Source organism: Carcharhinus amblyrhynchos, unplaced genomic scaffold, assembly GCF_965287045.1.
Source record: "Carcharhinus amblyrhynchos unplaced genomic scaffold, sCarAmb.v2.hapA chromosome_171, whole genome shotgun sequence".
NCBI lineage: Eukaryota > Metazoa > Chordata > Chondrichthyes > Carcharhiniformes > Carcharhinidae > Carcharhinus > Carcharhinus amblyrhynchos.
This window is the reverse complement of record NW_027649911.1, coordinates 53,521-69,697: the sequence shown is the minus strand read 5'-3', so window position 1 is coordinate 69,697 and position 16,177 is coordinate 53,521. Positions and strand designations below refer to the sequence as shown.

Here is a 16,177-nt window from a genome sequence, read left to right as displayed (position 1 = left end):
TTCAGCCCTTCTAGCCTGCTCTGCCAGGTTATAACTAACCTGGTCTCAACTCCACTTTCCTGTCTGCCCCCATAACCCTCGACTCCCTTGTCTCTCAACAGTCTAACTCAGCCTTGAATAAATTTGAAGGCCCAGTCTTCACTGCTGTGAGGAAGAGGATTCCACAGACTAACAACCCTCTGAGATAAAAATCATTCACCTCATCCCACAGCCGAGGCAACCGGCAAACCTCTAACGTCAGCAGCAACTTCCCAGTGACCGTCCACGGCACCATTACCTTCTGCCACCTTAACTGAAGCTTTTTTCTGACTCTGGGTTGTACAGGAAGCAAATGTGGTTTTGCTGTCTGCGAACAACTCTGCCATTTCTCACAAGTTCATCAGATATAGGAGCAGAATAAGGCCATCGAGTCCACTCCGCCATTCGATCATGGCTGATATGCTCCTCATCCCCATTTTCCTGCCTTCTCCCCATAACCCTTCAACCCATTACCAATTAAAAATCTGTCTAACTTCTCCTTAAATTTACTCACTGTCCCAGCATCCACTGCACCTTGGGGCAGCAAATTCCAGATTCACAACCCTTTGCGAGGAGTAGTTCCCCCTCAACTGTTTTAAATTTGCTACCCCTTATCCTAAGACTAAGGCCTCTCATCCTAGAATTCCCCACAACAGGAAGCATCGACTCCACGTCTACTTTATCCACACCTTTTACCATCTTGTATACCCCAACATGATCTCCCCTCATTCTTCTAGATTCCACAGAGTATAGGCCTAAACTATTCAATCTCTCTTCATATGGCAACCCCCTCATCTCAGTCTCACAACCCAAGAAACTGGACCACTTTGGTTTAAAATGATTCCTTATAACCAAAACCTTAGGAACTTTCAAGCAGTTATTGGATAGGCACATGGAGTACACCAGAATGATAGGGAATGGAATAGCTTGATCCTGGGTTTGGACATAGCTTGGCACAACATTGAGGGCCGAAGGGCTTGTACTGTGCTGTTATGTTCTATGTTTCTATGTTTCAAAAGTCCTGATCACCTGGTTGCCTAATCTCCACAATCCACCTTTCTGGTGCTGCCTCCTTGACTCTGGTGAGGCACCAACAATTGTTGGTGGCATTCACCCTATCCCAATGAATTTATCGATATTATGGACCAGAAGGAGGCCAATTCAGTCTATCGTACCATTGGAATTCAAAAGAACAAGGGGAGATCTTTTAGAAACATATAAGATTACGAAAGGAATAAAGATAGAAGCATGAAGTTGTTTCCACTGGTGGGTGAAACTAGAACTAGGGGGCATGGCCTCAAAATAAGGAGAAGCAAATTTAGGACTGAGTTGAGGAGGAACTTCTTCACACAAGGGGTTGTGAACCTGTGGAATTCCCTGCCCAGTTGAGACTACCTCATTGAATGTTTTTAAGGCAAGAATAATAAATTTTTGAACAGTAAAGGATCTAAGAATTATGGTGAGCAGGAGAGTAAGTGGAACTGAGTCCATGAAAAGATCAGCCATGATCTTATTGAATGGTGGAGCAGTCTCGAGGGGCCAGATGGCCTACTCCTGCTCCTAGTTCTTATGTCCTTATGTAAAGGAGTTCAGAATATACCCACTGACATTAGACAAACAGAGCAATCATAACCACATGCAGCCCACAAACAAAATGGAAAACCATTACCTTTTAACAGATGGTCAGCACGGAAACACTCGCCATTCTTCAGGTCTTTCACCATGTAGTCAGCAAACTTATCCACATGTCCCGATGTTCTGTAACACAAGTCACAAAAGCTCAGCACCAAAAGCTTGCGAAATTACAGGTGGGAATTCCCCCCACCCCGCCCCCCATGTATTGTGGTAGCGGAGGTATCCCATCACTGACTGGACATGGGATCTTCCCATTCCACCAACGTCAGCGGGGTTTCCTACTGCTTTTGTTTGCACCCTTTGCAGCCAGAGAACCTGCGGCAGGGGTCACCTGACAATCCTGATAGCAGGAAGGGTCACAAAATCCCACCCCGTACTTCCCATTTTAAAATCCCCTGACTCTGTAAAAATAGCCCCTCTAAAAAGCAATGAGTTCCATGCAACCCCCATCCTAACGCTATCAATACACACAAAAGAATCTATTTAAATTGTCTTTGTGAGTCAGATTTAAAATGCTCAAGCAGATTTTTTTGACAGGTCACCGCTGTCACCATGGACCAGGATGCCAGCCATGACTCAGTGGGTCGCAAGCACTCTAGCCTCCGAGTCTGTGGGTTCAAGTCTCATTCCGGAACCATGCCCAGAATTTAATTTGACACTCCAGTGCAGTACTGATGGAGTGCTGCATTGTCCAAAGCACTATCCTTTTGGACAAGATGTTAAACTGATGATCCCACCTGCCATCTCAGGTGGATGCAAAAGATGCCTTGGAGCATATTGAAGAGAAGCAGACATGGAGGATCCTGTGCCCACCTCCAACTTAATCTGCTCACCATCAATTACAACTGTAGCAACAACAGGCTCTGCTCACGCCTCACTAACATTAACCATGTTGAAGGTCTGCTCCGAGCTTATCACGTGGTGCAGAACTGATTGAGGCTTCTTTAAATTTTATTGTTCAGTCTTGTCTTTTCCTCTGCCTTTTCTCGCTAAATGCCCTTTCTTGCTGAATCAGTGACAGTGTCCATAAACTTGCAATGATTGGTATAGTGCAGCTCTCCATACCCTCTGCTTTAGCTTTTTTTCTGGGAACTTCTTTCTCTATTTCATAGAATCCCTACAGTGCAGAAGGAGGCCATTTGGCCCATCAATTCGGTACTGACCACAATTCCACTCAGGTCCTATTGTCGCAACTCCACATTTATCCTGCTAATCCCACTGATACTAGGGTCAATTTAGCATGGCCAATCAATCTAACCCACACACCTTTAGACTGTGGAAGGAAACCAGAGTACCCGAAGGAAACCTGGGGAAAGAGAAACACCGCACAGACAGTGATCCAAGCCAGGAATTGAACCCGGATCCCTGGCACTGTGAGGCAGCAGTGCTAACCACTGTGTTACCATACCACCCCTGTATTTGGGACAGACTGTGGTGGTCAGGGCACGGTTTCAAAATTTGCGGATGATATGAAGGTTGGAAATATTGTCATCTGTGATGAGAATAGTCTTGAACTACCAAAAGACATAGTTATATTGATGCAAAAACAGAAAAACGCTGGCAAATTTCAGCAAGTCTGACAGCATCTGTGAAGAGAGAATAGAGCCAATGTTTCGTGTCCAGATGACCCTTCACTGGAGTTCTAACTTGAGAAAGGTTGTGAAGGCATTGGAGAGGAGATTCACAAGAATGATTCCAGAGATAAAGTACTGTAGCTGTGACGATGGACTGGAGAGATTGGGACTGTTTTCCTTGGAGAAATGAAGGCTGAGAGGAGATTTCATACAGGGATTCAAGATCCTGACGGATACAGAAAGGGCAAATGGTGAGAAATTGTTCCCACTCAAGAGAGCACCAGGAAATAGAGGGCACAGATTCAGAATAATGGCCAAAAGGAGTAAAATGTGAGGAAATAAGGAAACATTTTTCCACCCAGCGGATAATTGGAGACTGCAATGGGCTTCCTGAGAGTGTGCTGCGAGACAGGTTGGATTGAGGATACTCAAAAGGAAATTGGATTGCTATCTGAAAAGAGAGAACGTACAAAAGAATAAGGCAGGGGAATGGGACTGGGTAGAATGCTCCTTCAGAGAGCCAGTGTATACTGGATGGGCCAAATGGCCTCTTTTTGCACTGTAAAGATTCTATGACCACCATTCCTCCCCCTCCCTTGCAACATCATTCCTTCTGCTGTCCAATAAGAACATAAGAAATAGGAGCAGGAGTAGACCATCTAGCCCTTCGAGCCTGCCCCGCCATTCAATAAGATCATGTCTGATCTGTCGTGGCTCAGTTCCACATTCCCGCCCTCTCCCCATAACTCTTAATCCCCTTGCCTATCAAAAACCTATCAACCCACGTCTTAAAAATATTGAGCGAGGCAGCCTCCACCACTTCAACAGGCAGAGAATTCCAGATATTCACCACCCTTTGAGTGAAGAAGTTCCTCCTCAACTCCGTTCTAAACCGCCCCCCCTTTATCTTGAAGCTGTGCCCTCTAGTCCTACTGTCATTTCTGAGCAGGAAGAGCCTCTCCGCCTCTGTCCTATCCATCCATCATCTTATATGTCTCAATGAGATCTCCCCTCATTCTTCTAAACTCGAACGAGTACAAGCCTAGTTTATTCAGCAATCTAATTAAGATTGTAGAACTGTTTCCTTTGAGATGTTTGAGAAGAGATTTGACAGATATTCCAAATAATTGGGCATCTGGACAGAGTAGATAGGGAGAAACTGTTCTCACTGGTGAAGGATGGAGAACGAGGGAACAAGGCAAAAGAAGCAATGGCAACATAAGGAAAAACATTTTTACTCAGCAAGTGGTTGGGATCTGTACGGTGCTGCCTGATAACATGGTAGATGCAGCTTTATTTCGGACTTACAAAAAGGTCACTGGATAATTATACAAAGAGAGATCCTGCAGGTCCACCGGGAGAGGGAAGTGGGATTAGTGGAGTTGCGCTTGGTCGGCGCAGACACAATGGGTTAAAGGCCTCCTTCTGCTTTCTAATCAGTCTATGATCCTACTTACTTCAGGACAGGTTCAGGAGTCAGCATCGTGCAGTCAATCTCCAGGATCTGCTCCTCCTGGATAAAGTGCTGCCTCCAGATCTGGAGGATGTTGTTCTTCAGAGCACAGCCGACAGGGCCAAAGTCGTACAGTCCACTCACACCTGATCAAAGTACAATTAGATCCCATTTATTCCACTGGGTGCAAATTCCCCTCTCACCACACACCCTGTTTCCTCCCACACACTCCCCACAGCTGGGGCTCTGATATCTCAGCCCCACGGAGTATCGGCATTGCTACGGGACAACTGCAGGAATGATGGTGCCACTGGACCAAGTGTTGGACCAGGGACATGATTTCAGGTTACGTAAAGGTATATTGGATGTTGGGTGCGTCTTTTTCCCAAGTAACAAAACTCTAGAATACAATGCCCAATTTTTTATATTCTTTTGTGAGACATGGGCATCACTGACTGGCCAGCATTTATTGCCCACCTCTAGTTGCCCTTGGAGGGCAGTTGGGAGTCAACCACATTGCTATGGCTCTAGATTCACATGTAGGTCAGACTGGGTTAAGGATGGCAGATTTCCTTCCCTCAAGGACATTAGTGAACCCAGATGGGTTTTTCCGACAATTGACAATGGTTTCATAGTCATCAGTAGATTCTTAATTACAGATATTTTTTATTGAATTCAAACTCCGCCATCTGCCGTGGTGGGATTCGAACCCTGGTCCCCAGAACATTAGCTGAGTTTCTGGATTGATAATCTAGCGATAATACCACTAGGCCATCGCCTTGCTGACAAAGGTACAATGAATGCTGATTCCCTGCATTATCTTCAAGAGGGGCTGGACTGGTTCCTGGCTGTGGCACAGATGACATTACAGAGAAGGGAAGTGGCTTTATCAAGAACGCTTGGTCAATGTGATCTCCTGGACTTGTTTTGATTGCCTGAAGGTTTGGGGGGGAAAGGGGGGGGGCTGCGCAGACCAATATTTGACAGTCTTTCCCCCTGTTGGCCCTCCAGTCTCCCTCTCCCAGGAAGCAGCACTGTAGTGGGGCAAAGGGATGTCTAGTCACCAAAGACTGATGGAGGTGGCCTTTCCCTGCTTATCAATTGTGTATGTTTATACAAATGTCCATTTGCCCCAAGCCTGATCCTCCTACCTCCATAGATTGCAAAAGCCTGGTCGTAGAAGAACCTCCTCTTTAATGTGTCCTCCATCTTTGCTCGGTCAACTATGTCATCCTTGGGCTGCAGAGCCAGCTCCTGTGGGGAAAAGGATAGTGGAGAGCAATCTGTAGTGAATGAGCATCAAACACACAGACCCTTCAGAGAACTGATACAAGTGAAAACTACACCACGGTGAAAGTGCACATGCCAGTGTGTACACTCATTGATTCTCATATACTAGATGCCAGTGAGCGTGTACACCCAGTAATTCTCATATGCTAAACAGCACTGAGAGTGTACACTCCATGATTCTCATATACCAAACTGCAATGAGGGTGTACACTCAGTGATTCTCATGTACCAAATGGCAGCGAGTGCGTACACTAGTGACTCTCATATACCAAACGGCAGTGAGTGTACAGCCAGTGATTCTCATATACCAAATGCCAGTCAGTATGTACACCCAGTGATTTTGAATATAGCAAATGCCAGTGAGTACGTACACCCAGTAATTTGCATATACCAAATGGCAGTGGACCTCATAAATCAAATGGCAGTGACAGTATACACTCAGTGATTCGCACATACCACATGGCAGTGAGAATCTATACTCAGTGATTCTCAAACAAGTAGGTGCATCAGAGGACATCGTCATCATCATTGACACCTCTGATTTAGCGCACTGCCATATAACATAACAACTTGTCTTTAACACTGGGAAGTCTCTCAAGTCATTATGCAGTTAGAACATAGGCTGCAGAGTTTTAGGTGTGCTGAATGTTCCACAGGGTGCGAGGTGGCAAGTGGGTACTTTCAATTAGTTAGCAGCAAAATTACAGAAGTATGGGTGAAGGCTTCAGCAGCCGATCAGCCAAGGCAGGGTCAAAGACAGGTGACATGGAGAAGGTGGAAGTAGATGGTTGCAGTGAAGAGGAGGATATTGGATTGGAAATTCATCAAAGATGATGAACAGTCAAGAGGACGTGGCAAGATAAAGCTGGATATGGTCCATGCAGAAAATGGGACCCAATGGTGTCTTCAGATGAAGCTGTCAAAGGGCAGCAAGAGAGGTGGAGGGTAACATGATGTGGGAGTGATTTATTACAAGGGATTGAATCACTATGGACAGGTATGTAAGAACGGAACTCCTGCCATCCAGGTAGACCGCAGTTCAAACCTTAGCCTCCAGGATCCTTTTCCGAGCTTTAAGCTCTGCCACAGCTTTATCGATGTCCACCTGTGGAGAATTCTCCGCTTTCAACTTCCGAACAAGTTCTCCCTGGAAATGAACAGTAAAGAGCTGAATGAGAACATGTGAGATCAGCATAGACCCACAGCTAGAGGCTGCGGATCTCAACAACAATTCTCCCACCTGACTAGAGGAACAATGTCACTTTACAGAGAGCTAAGACTGGTACACACTGTGCACAGTTATTGAAAACAGTGACTGCTTAAGGTGCTGAGCAAGTTTACAACTGTGTTTTTGGAGAGGAGGTTCTGAAAATTTCCAGTTAATCTTGGGAATGAGGAGAGCCAAGTGGATCAAGTGTCAGGGGAACATTTACAGGACAGTTATCATTGCTCTGACTGATATGGTGGCACACTGGTTAACACTTGTTGAGTTTATTCATTCCTCTGAATAGACAGATACGAAGCTGAACTACTTTTATTGAACAGGTTTTAAAATTAACCCATTACAGAAAGCAAAAAAAATGGAGATAGATAGAGATAGAGGCAAAACCCAGTATTGTACTGATTAAAGCAACACTCAAAACAGACTCTACACCGAACTAACTAGAGTTCTGACTATAATATACGAGATTCAATACATGTTATGAAATCCCTCGGCACATGCTGCAAAAACAACTTGCAGATTTTGTCTATGAAAAACTTCGTCTTGGCTTCTGAAAAGACCTGTTTTTGCTTGCATTGTAATTTCAAAGAAAGCAGTCAATTTTCCTAGCTAATCCCAGCATGCCTGCTGAGATTGAGAATGTGGTCAAGTTAGTTTGAAAAGCTTAGCATTTAAATGTAATTGCATGGGCAGAAATATCTTAAAATGAAGTCTTTGCATTAATGAAACAAGGAGAGCTAATCACACATACAGCATCCCTCAAATCCTTCCTTTGATTCTATATGACCATTCTGAATCATAAAAAATGAAACCTCCTTCAGGTGCAGGAATGGTTGGCTTCCTGTTCCTTTTGTGTTTGCATCATGACTGATTTACCCTTCTCTATCGACATTAAATGGTTACACTTGCATTTAGGAAGTGAGATTTTGCATCATTACAATAATGATAAAGAGTAACGCTAGTCATTGTACATGGAGCTTCCAACTGAGCCTAGCCAACCAGTCACCCAGCTCCACAAGGTGGAGGGTGGGGGCTGTTTAAGCTTTTCGGCTTCCTTTTTAATGTGTCCAGCCAAATTAGTGATATTTTCTGCGCTGTAGGGTATATATGTGCAGCACTCAGTCCCAATTAAGGCACAAGTGCCTCCTTGTTCAGCCAGGATGTAGTTAAGTGCCATCCTGTTTTGCAGGGCTACCATTTCAGCGTTCATTTCACCTAGAACTTCAGCAGTGTCATTGGCCACCTTTTCCAGGACTGATGCCACGTTGATGGGCTCCCTTGCCACTTTTGCAGCTCCATACCAGGGGAACAGGATAGCGAAGAATCACTCCATTGGTGAAGAATGGAAAAGTCACAGGAGCAGATGGGATTCCAGTGAAGATTTTCAAACTTGGAGAAGAAATTACCCATCATCTCCATCAGCTGTTCCTGAAAATCTGGGACAGAGAAGAAATTCTTGCTGATCTCAGGAATGTTGTCATCACCACCATCTTCAAGAAAGGTGGACTGTGGGAACTACCAAGGAATCCCTCTACTCTCTATCACCGGATTTAAGGTAATTGCCAAGAAAAGCACAGATGCATGAGGGAAACGTTTCATTGAACAGTGAGTGTTGTTACACAGATCAGGAATGCACTGCCTGAGTGCACCATCTCAGTTCTTCTAAGGGAATTTGGATCACCGTCTGATCTGGAAATATTTGCAGGGTGTGGGGAAGGGCACTTTAGAGGGCCAGGAAGATATGACAGGCCGAATGGCCTCCTCCTGCGCTTGTAGCCTTTCTCTGATTCTTTACAGTAAGTACATCATTTGGGATTAATTCCGTCCAGCTTTGTGAAGTTTTGCATTCACACAGCACCTGGTACTCTACCCTGAGTTTGCCATGGAGAAAAACAAAACTGGCTTTTCTGTGACAGCTTTGGCAATCTCAGCACATCTCACAGCTGAGTTAAGTATTTCATTTTTGAAGTACTGAAATACAGGGAATTCAGCAGTAGATTTACACATTGCAAGCTCCCACAACCAACAATTAAATAACGAGGTTGACTGTTAACAAGGTTGACCTTGGCGAGTCGGATAAAGGAAGACCCCAAGGCTTTTTACTCTTATGTGAGAAATAAAAGAATGACCAGGGTGAGGTTAGGCCAGTTAAGGATAGTAGCGGGAACTTGTGCATGGAGTCAGAAGAGATAGGTGAGGCATTGAATGAATAATTTTCTTCAGTGTTCACTAAGGAGAGGGGCCATGGATTTGAGGATGAGAGTGTGATACAGGCTGATAGGATGTAGGATGTAGATGCTCTGAGGGAAGATGTGTTAGCAAGTTTGAAAAACCTGAGGGTGGATAAGTCCCCTGGGCCAGGTGGTATACATCCTAGGATACTTTGGGAGGCAAGGGATGAGATTGCGAAGCCTTTAGCTTTGATCTTTGGGTCCTCACTGTCTGCAGGGATTGTGCCAGAGGACTGGAGAGTGACGAATGTTGTTCCTCTTTTCAAGAAAGGAAATAGGAATGACCCTGGTAATTATAGGCCAGTTAGTCTTACTTCAGTGGTCGGTAAGTTAATGGAAAGGGTCTTGAGAGATAGGATTTGTGACCATTTGGAAAGATGCAATTTAATCCGGGATAGTCAGCACGGTTTCGTGAGGGGTAAGTCCTGCCTCACAAATTCGACAGAATTCTTTGAGGGGGTAACTAAGTGTGTGGACAAAGGTAGAGCAGTTGATGTCGTTTACGTGGATTTTAGTAAGGCATTTGATAAGGTTCCCCTTGGTAGGCTCATGAAGAAAGTAAGGAGGTGTGGGATAGAAGGAAATTTGGCCAATTGGATAAGTAATTGGCTGTCTCGTAGAAGACAGAGGGTGGTGGTGGAGGAAAAATTTTCAGACTAGAGGCCAGTTAACACAGGGATCAGTGCTGGGTCCTCTGCTATTTGTGATTTTTATCAATGACTTGGAAGAGGGGGCTGAAGGGTGGGTTAGTAAATTTGTTGATGACACCAAGATTGGTGAAGTAATGGATGAGATGCAGGGCTCTTGCAGGCTGCAAAGAGACATTGAAAGGATGCAGAGCTGGGCCAAAAAGTGGCAGATGGAGTTTTAAACGCGAGGTGATTCATTTTGGTAGGACAAACTTGAACGCGGATTACAGAGTCAACGGCAGGATTCTGAGGAATGTGGAGGAACAGAGAGATCTTGGGGTTCATATCTCTGAAGGTTGCCACTCAAGTGGATAGAGCTGTGAAGAAGGCCTCTAGTGTGTTAACGTTTATTAACAGGGGGTTTGAGTTTAAGAGCCGTAGGGTTATGCTGCAACTATATCAGACCTTGGTGAGACCATATTTGGAATATTGTGTGCAGTTCTGGTCACCTCACTAAAGAGTATGTGGAAGCATTGGAGAGAGTGCAGAGGAGATTTACCAGAATGCTGCCTGGTTTGGAGGGTGGGTCTTATGAGGAAAGGTTGAGGGAGCTGGACTTTTCTCTTTACAGCAGAGGAGGATGAGAGGCGACTCAATAGAGGTTTATAAGATGATGAGTGGGATTGATAGAGCAGATGTGCAGAGACTATTTCCTCGGGTGGATGTAGCTGTTACCAGGGGCATGGATTAGTAAATTTGCTGATGACACCAAAGTCGAAGGTGTGGTAGATCGTGAGGAAGGGTGTCATAGTTTGCAGGGGGACTTAGACAGGTTGCAGAGCTGGGCCGAGAGGTGGCGGATGGAGTTTAATGCGGAAAAGTGTGAGGTGATTCACTTTGGTAGGAATAACAGATGTGTCGAGTATAGGGCTAACAGGAGGACTCTGAATAGTGTGGATGAACAGAGGGATCTAGGTGTATGTGTACATAGATCCCTGAAAGTTGGGAATCAAGTAGATAAGGTTGTTAAGAAGGCATACGGTGCCTTGGCGTTTATTGGTAGGGGGACTGAATTTAGGAGTTGCAGCGTCATGTTGCAACTGTACACAACTCTGGTGCCGCCGCACTTGGGAGTATTGTGTGCAGTTCTGGTCCCCACATTATAGGAAGGATGTGGAGACTTTGGAGAGGGTGCAGAGAAGGTTTACCAGGATGTTGCCTGGTATGGAGGGGAGGTCCTATGAGGAGAGACTGAGGGATTTGGGGTTGTTTTCGCTAGAAAGAAGGCAGCTAAGAGGGGATCTTATTGAAACATATAAGATGATTAGAGGTTTAGATAGGGTGGATAGTGATAGCCTTTTTCCTCAGATGGAGAAAGCTAGCACGAGGGGGCATGGCTTTAAATTAACGGGGGGTAGTTATAGGACGGATGTCAGGGGTAGGTTCTTTACCCAGAGGGTGGTGAGGGATTAGAATGCCCTGCCTGCTGCGGTTGTAAATGCGCCTAGTTTGGGGGCGTTTAAGAGATCCGTGGATAGGTTTATGGATGAAAAGGGATTGGTTTAGGTTAGAGGCTCATTGTTTTTTTTAACTGGTCGGCGCAACATCGTGGGCCGAAGGGCCTGTTCTGCGCTGTAATGTTCTATGTTCTATAACTATAAGGTTCATGGTGGGAGATATAGGGGGGATATCCAAGGTAGATTCTTTACTGAGAGTGGTTGGGATGTGGAATGGACTGCCTGCTGTGATAGTGGAGTCGGACACTTTAGGAACTTTCAAGCGGTTATTGGATAGGCACATGGAGCACACCAGAACGATAGGGAGTGGGATAGCTTGATCTTGGGTTTGGACATAGCTCGGCACAACATCAAGGGCCGAAGGTCCTGTACTGTTCTAAATTTCTATGTTTACTGCAATTTCAGCTAATGAATTACTGGTCAAGAACTGGACAGAATACTCCTGAGACCACTTAACAACCCTGCAAATCTGCGTGTGCACTTGAAACATCGCAGGCAACATTGTGTGGCCTCCCCACGCTGCCCCAGCATGCGTGGCCTCCCCACACTGCCCGTTAACTGACGGTTGATGCTCGATTCTGAATGTTGTACGTAATTCTTCAGCATTGAGAATGCAGATGAGATATCACAGTACAGTGTAACCAGGAACACAGGAGATATTACAGCATCACTGTAACCGGGAACACAGAGGCGATATTACAGCATCACTGTAACCAGGAACACAGAGGAAATATTACAGTACACTGTAACCAGGAACACAAGAGGTATTACAGCACCACTGTAACCAGGAACACAGTGGAGATGGTGTTACAGCATCACAAAAAGCAAATTCTCTGATCATTACCATGTTGCTAAGTGGGAGTTTGCTGTGTCCGTACTGCTAGGTTTCCAATATGACTCCAATCCCACCCAGGTCCTATCCCTCTGACCACACTTCAAACATACTTTATTGCTGTAAAAGACTTTAGGTGGACAGGAAAAGCTCCACATCAATTGCAGGCTTTGTTTTTGAATTAAAATCCATCGCAAAAGCTGTAAATATTCTACAGGAAGAGAAAGTGAAACTTTAGAAGACACACCACTGAAAATATCCAACCACAAAGCGTGTGATATCTGAGCAGGAAATACAGAAACAGCAAAATGCAGTCAGTGGGCAGGGTGAGACCATAGCTCTCTGCTGAAGAGAGGGAAACGTGGCAAGGGGAGGGAGGAATCTGCAAACGCAGATTGCAGCAGGCAGGATGTGCTGATATTCTACACTGTCTGAGTTCACAATGCACTGAGGAACACATGTGGCAGCTCTGCAGAACCACATACAGCTAGCTCTGCACAGCTCAATCTCAGCAATGAAGGAGAAGAGGGTGGAGCAGAGTCTGATTTTAAACAAAAAATCTCTCAGCTTCTCATTTAAAATATGGGTAAGGAGATAACTACTTGACAGGGCTTCAAAACAGCTGAAATTTAAACTATTACCTCGAGCAATCTGAGACAATTTACTCTGTCATAATTCGCTGAACTGGTTGATTCCAAACAATACCTCAAAATCAGAATGTGTATAACCACTGCTATTTAATGTTCATAGAATAGAATTCCAACAGTGCAGGAGGCCATTCGGCCCACAAGCATGTACCAACAATCCCACCCAGGCCCTACCCCTGTAACACCATGCATTTACCCTAGCTAGTCCCCCTGACAATTCAGCATGGCCAATCAACCTAACGCACATATCTTTGGACTGTGGGAGGAAACCAGAGCATTTGGAGAAAACCCAGGCAGACACGGGGAGAACATGCAGACGCTGCACAGACAGTGACCCAAGCTAGGAATCAAACCCGGGTCCCTGGCACTGTGAGGCAGCTGTGCTAACCACTGTGCCGCCCCTTAGACTTTGACTGTAAGCAGATGACACTTTCTTTATAAAAGAAAATGACCGCGGATGCTGGAATCTGAAACCAAGACAGAAAATGCTGGAAAGTCTCAGCAGGTCAGGCAGCATCTGTAAGGAGAGAAAAGAGCTGACGCTTCGAGTCCAGGTGACCCTTTATCAAATCACTTGTGGGAAGGTGAGGCTTTGATAAAGGATAATCTGGACTCGAAACATCAGCTCTCTTCTCTCCTTCTAGATGCTGCCAGACCTTTCTTTACGCTAAGGGAGATATATTTCTGGACAAGTTTACAATGGGTAATAGACACTGCAAGCAGTACACTCCTGTCTGAGTCAGCAGGCTGAGGATTTCAGTCCCATTCCAGAGGCATGAGCACAAAGTTCAGGCAGTGCTGAGTGACTGCAGCAATGTCGCAACTGCCAGCTTTTGGGGCAGCACAGTGGTTAGCACTTCTGCTTCACAGTGCCAGGGACCCGGAGTTTGAGTCCCGGCTTGGGCCACTGTCTGTGTGAAGTTTGCAAGTTCTCCCCGTGTCTGCGTGGGTCTCCTCCGGGTTTCCTCCCACAGTCTGAAAGACGTGCAGGTTAGGTGCATTGACCCAAACAGGCGTTGGAGTGTGGCGACTAGGGGAATTTCACAGTGACTTCATTGCAGTGTTAATGTACCCCTACAAGTGATCCTAATAAATAAACTTTAAAAATTTTCAGATGAGACATTCAATTTGCCTTCTCAAGTGGACGTGAAATGGTTCAGTGATATCACGACACTATGCAGAGGGCAGGCGAGAGCCAATATTTATCCTTCATTTAACAGGTGAATGGGTTATCGTATACCTGTCTGTGGGAGTTTGCTATGCACAAAGTGGCTGCCACATTCCCAACATTACAATGGGACCACACTTCAAAAATACTTCATTGCCTGTTAAGCTTTATAAGTCCTGAGGCTGTCAAAGACACTGAACAAATAAATGCAAGTGTTTCATGATTCCTTTACATAAAACTGAAGCATTTGCATCTGATTACCAATTTAATAGTGCAAAACATACCTAAGCAGTTATTAATGCACAGATTGTGTATTAATGATTCAGCAATCCAGTATCAAATGATTAAAGAGTAAATGGCTGATAGGTTCATTTTACTAGATTGGCTTTTATATCATCACACTTAGCAATCATCATAATTAGATTAACTGATGACTGGGCTGGATGTACGTTGTCACAGAGTCACCCACAGCACTGGAAGCCATTCAGCCCTTCACATCCCTACCTGCACTCTTTGGGAAAAACCAATCAGTCTCACATCCTATTCTGCATACATTCTGCCCTGTTTCAAGCGCTCGCCCAATTCCCTTCTCAAATTATTGATCCCCACCTATTATCACTCATGTCAAAATATGATGTGGCGATGCCAGTGTTTGACAGGGGTGGGTACAGTAACAGGTCTCACAACACCAGGTTTATTTGGTAGCACAAGCTTTCAGAGCGCTGCTCCTTCATCAGGTGAGTGACTCAGCACCTCACTGTTCCACAAGCCCACAGATAACCTCACGGTGCTCCACTCTCCAGCTTCCACCCTGAGACTCATCTGATGAAGGAGCAGCGCTCCAAAAGCTCGCGCTACCAAATAAATCTGTTGGACTTTAGCTTGCTGTTACCATGTCAAAATAGTTCTTCCTCATGTCCACCAAGCATCGCTTCCCCAAAATCTTAAATCTGTGCCTCTGGCTTTGTATTACCAGCTGATGGGAGCAGAGCTTCCTTCTCCAGATCTGTCACAATCTTGTCCACTTCTCTCAAATCTCACTATGTTCTTAGCAGAACAAAGCTTTGCTAAATCTTATTAACCCTCTGAATTCCTCCATCCCCGGGCACCTCTCCCAGTGCCCACCCCTCCAGTGCCCAGCTCCTCCAGTGCCCACCCCCTTCAGTGCCCAGCTCCTCCAGTGCCCACCCCCTTCAGTGCCCAGCTCCTCCAGTGCCCAACCCTCTAATCCTGTACTATCTCCAGTGCTCACCTTCTGGCCCAGTGTCCATACCTTATTCCCCATGCCAACCCTCCAAGCCCAGTGCCCACCCCCCCATCCCCGGCCTCTCTCACCTGCTCCCGCACCGCCTGCCTCAGCGGCGCCAGGACCTGCTCCTCCCTGCCCGCGTCTCCTTCCATCCCGGCGGCCATGCGCTGCCACAGCGGCTTCTTTTTCTGTTTCTGGAGACCCGGGGCTGACACACACACCGCCCGGCACCGGCACCACGCTCCCGGCAACAGCGAGGACCAAGCGGCGGCGGCGGCAACAGCGCGACTGCGGGCAGCAAACCGGAGGAGCATGAGCCGGGGAACGGGAGAGGGTCAGAGACAGCGCTGCCGCTGGGGGGAGGCTGAACTGCAGCAAGGTGGCTGATGTAATCTGGGCGAGGGCAGAGACAGCGCTGCCGCTGGAGGGAGGCTGAACTGCAGCAAGGTGGCTGATGTAATCGGGGGAGAGGGCAGAGACAGCGCCACTGCTGGAGGGAAGCTGAACTGCAGCACGGTGGCTGATGTAATCTGGGAGAGGGGGGGAGACAGCGCTACCACTGGAGGGAGGTTGAACTGCAGCAAAGTGGCTGATGTAATCTGGGAGAGGGGGAGACAGCGCTCCCGCTGGAGGGAGGCTGATGTAATCTGGGAGGGGGGGGGAGGTAGCGCTGCCGCTGGAGGGAGGCTCAACTGCAACAAGGTGGCTGATG

The 16,177-nt window shown here is 46.2% G+C and overlaps 1 protein-coding gene across 1 annotated transcript in view; it reads right to left on the bottom strand.

The window, feature by feature from the left end:
• LOC145338779 (glycine--tRNA ligase-like) overlaps window positions 1-15,804 on the bottom strand; it is a 37,554-nt gene extending 21,750 nt beyond the window's left edge. The window contains exons 1-5 of the mRNA XM_080183172.1: window positions 15,552-15,804; window positions 7,016-7,117; window positions 5,832-5,934; window positions 4,685-4,826; window positions 1,688-1,776 (exon numbers count right to left, since the gene is read on the bottom strand). Of these exons, the coding sequence (XP_080039298.1) occupies window positions 1,688-1,776; window positions 4,685-4,826; window positions 5,832-5,934; window positions 7,016-7,117; window positions 15,552-15,779 (664 nt within the window). The 5' untranslated portion in view covers window positions 15,780-15,804. The remainder of the gene's footprint in view (window positions 1-1,687; window positions 1,777-4,684; window positions 4,827-5,831; window positions 5,935-7,015; window positions 7,118-15,551) is intronic.
• Between the last annotated feature and the right edge of the window lie 373 nt (window positions 15,805-16,177).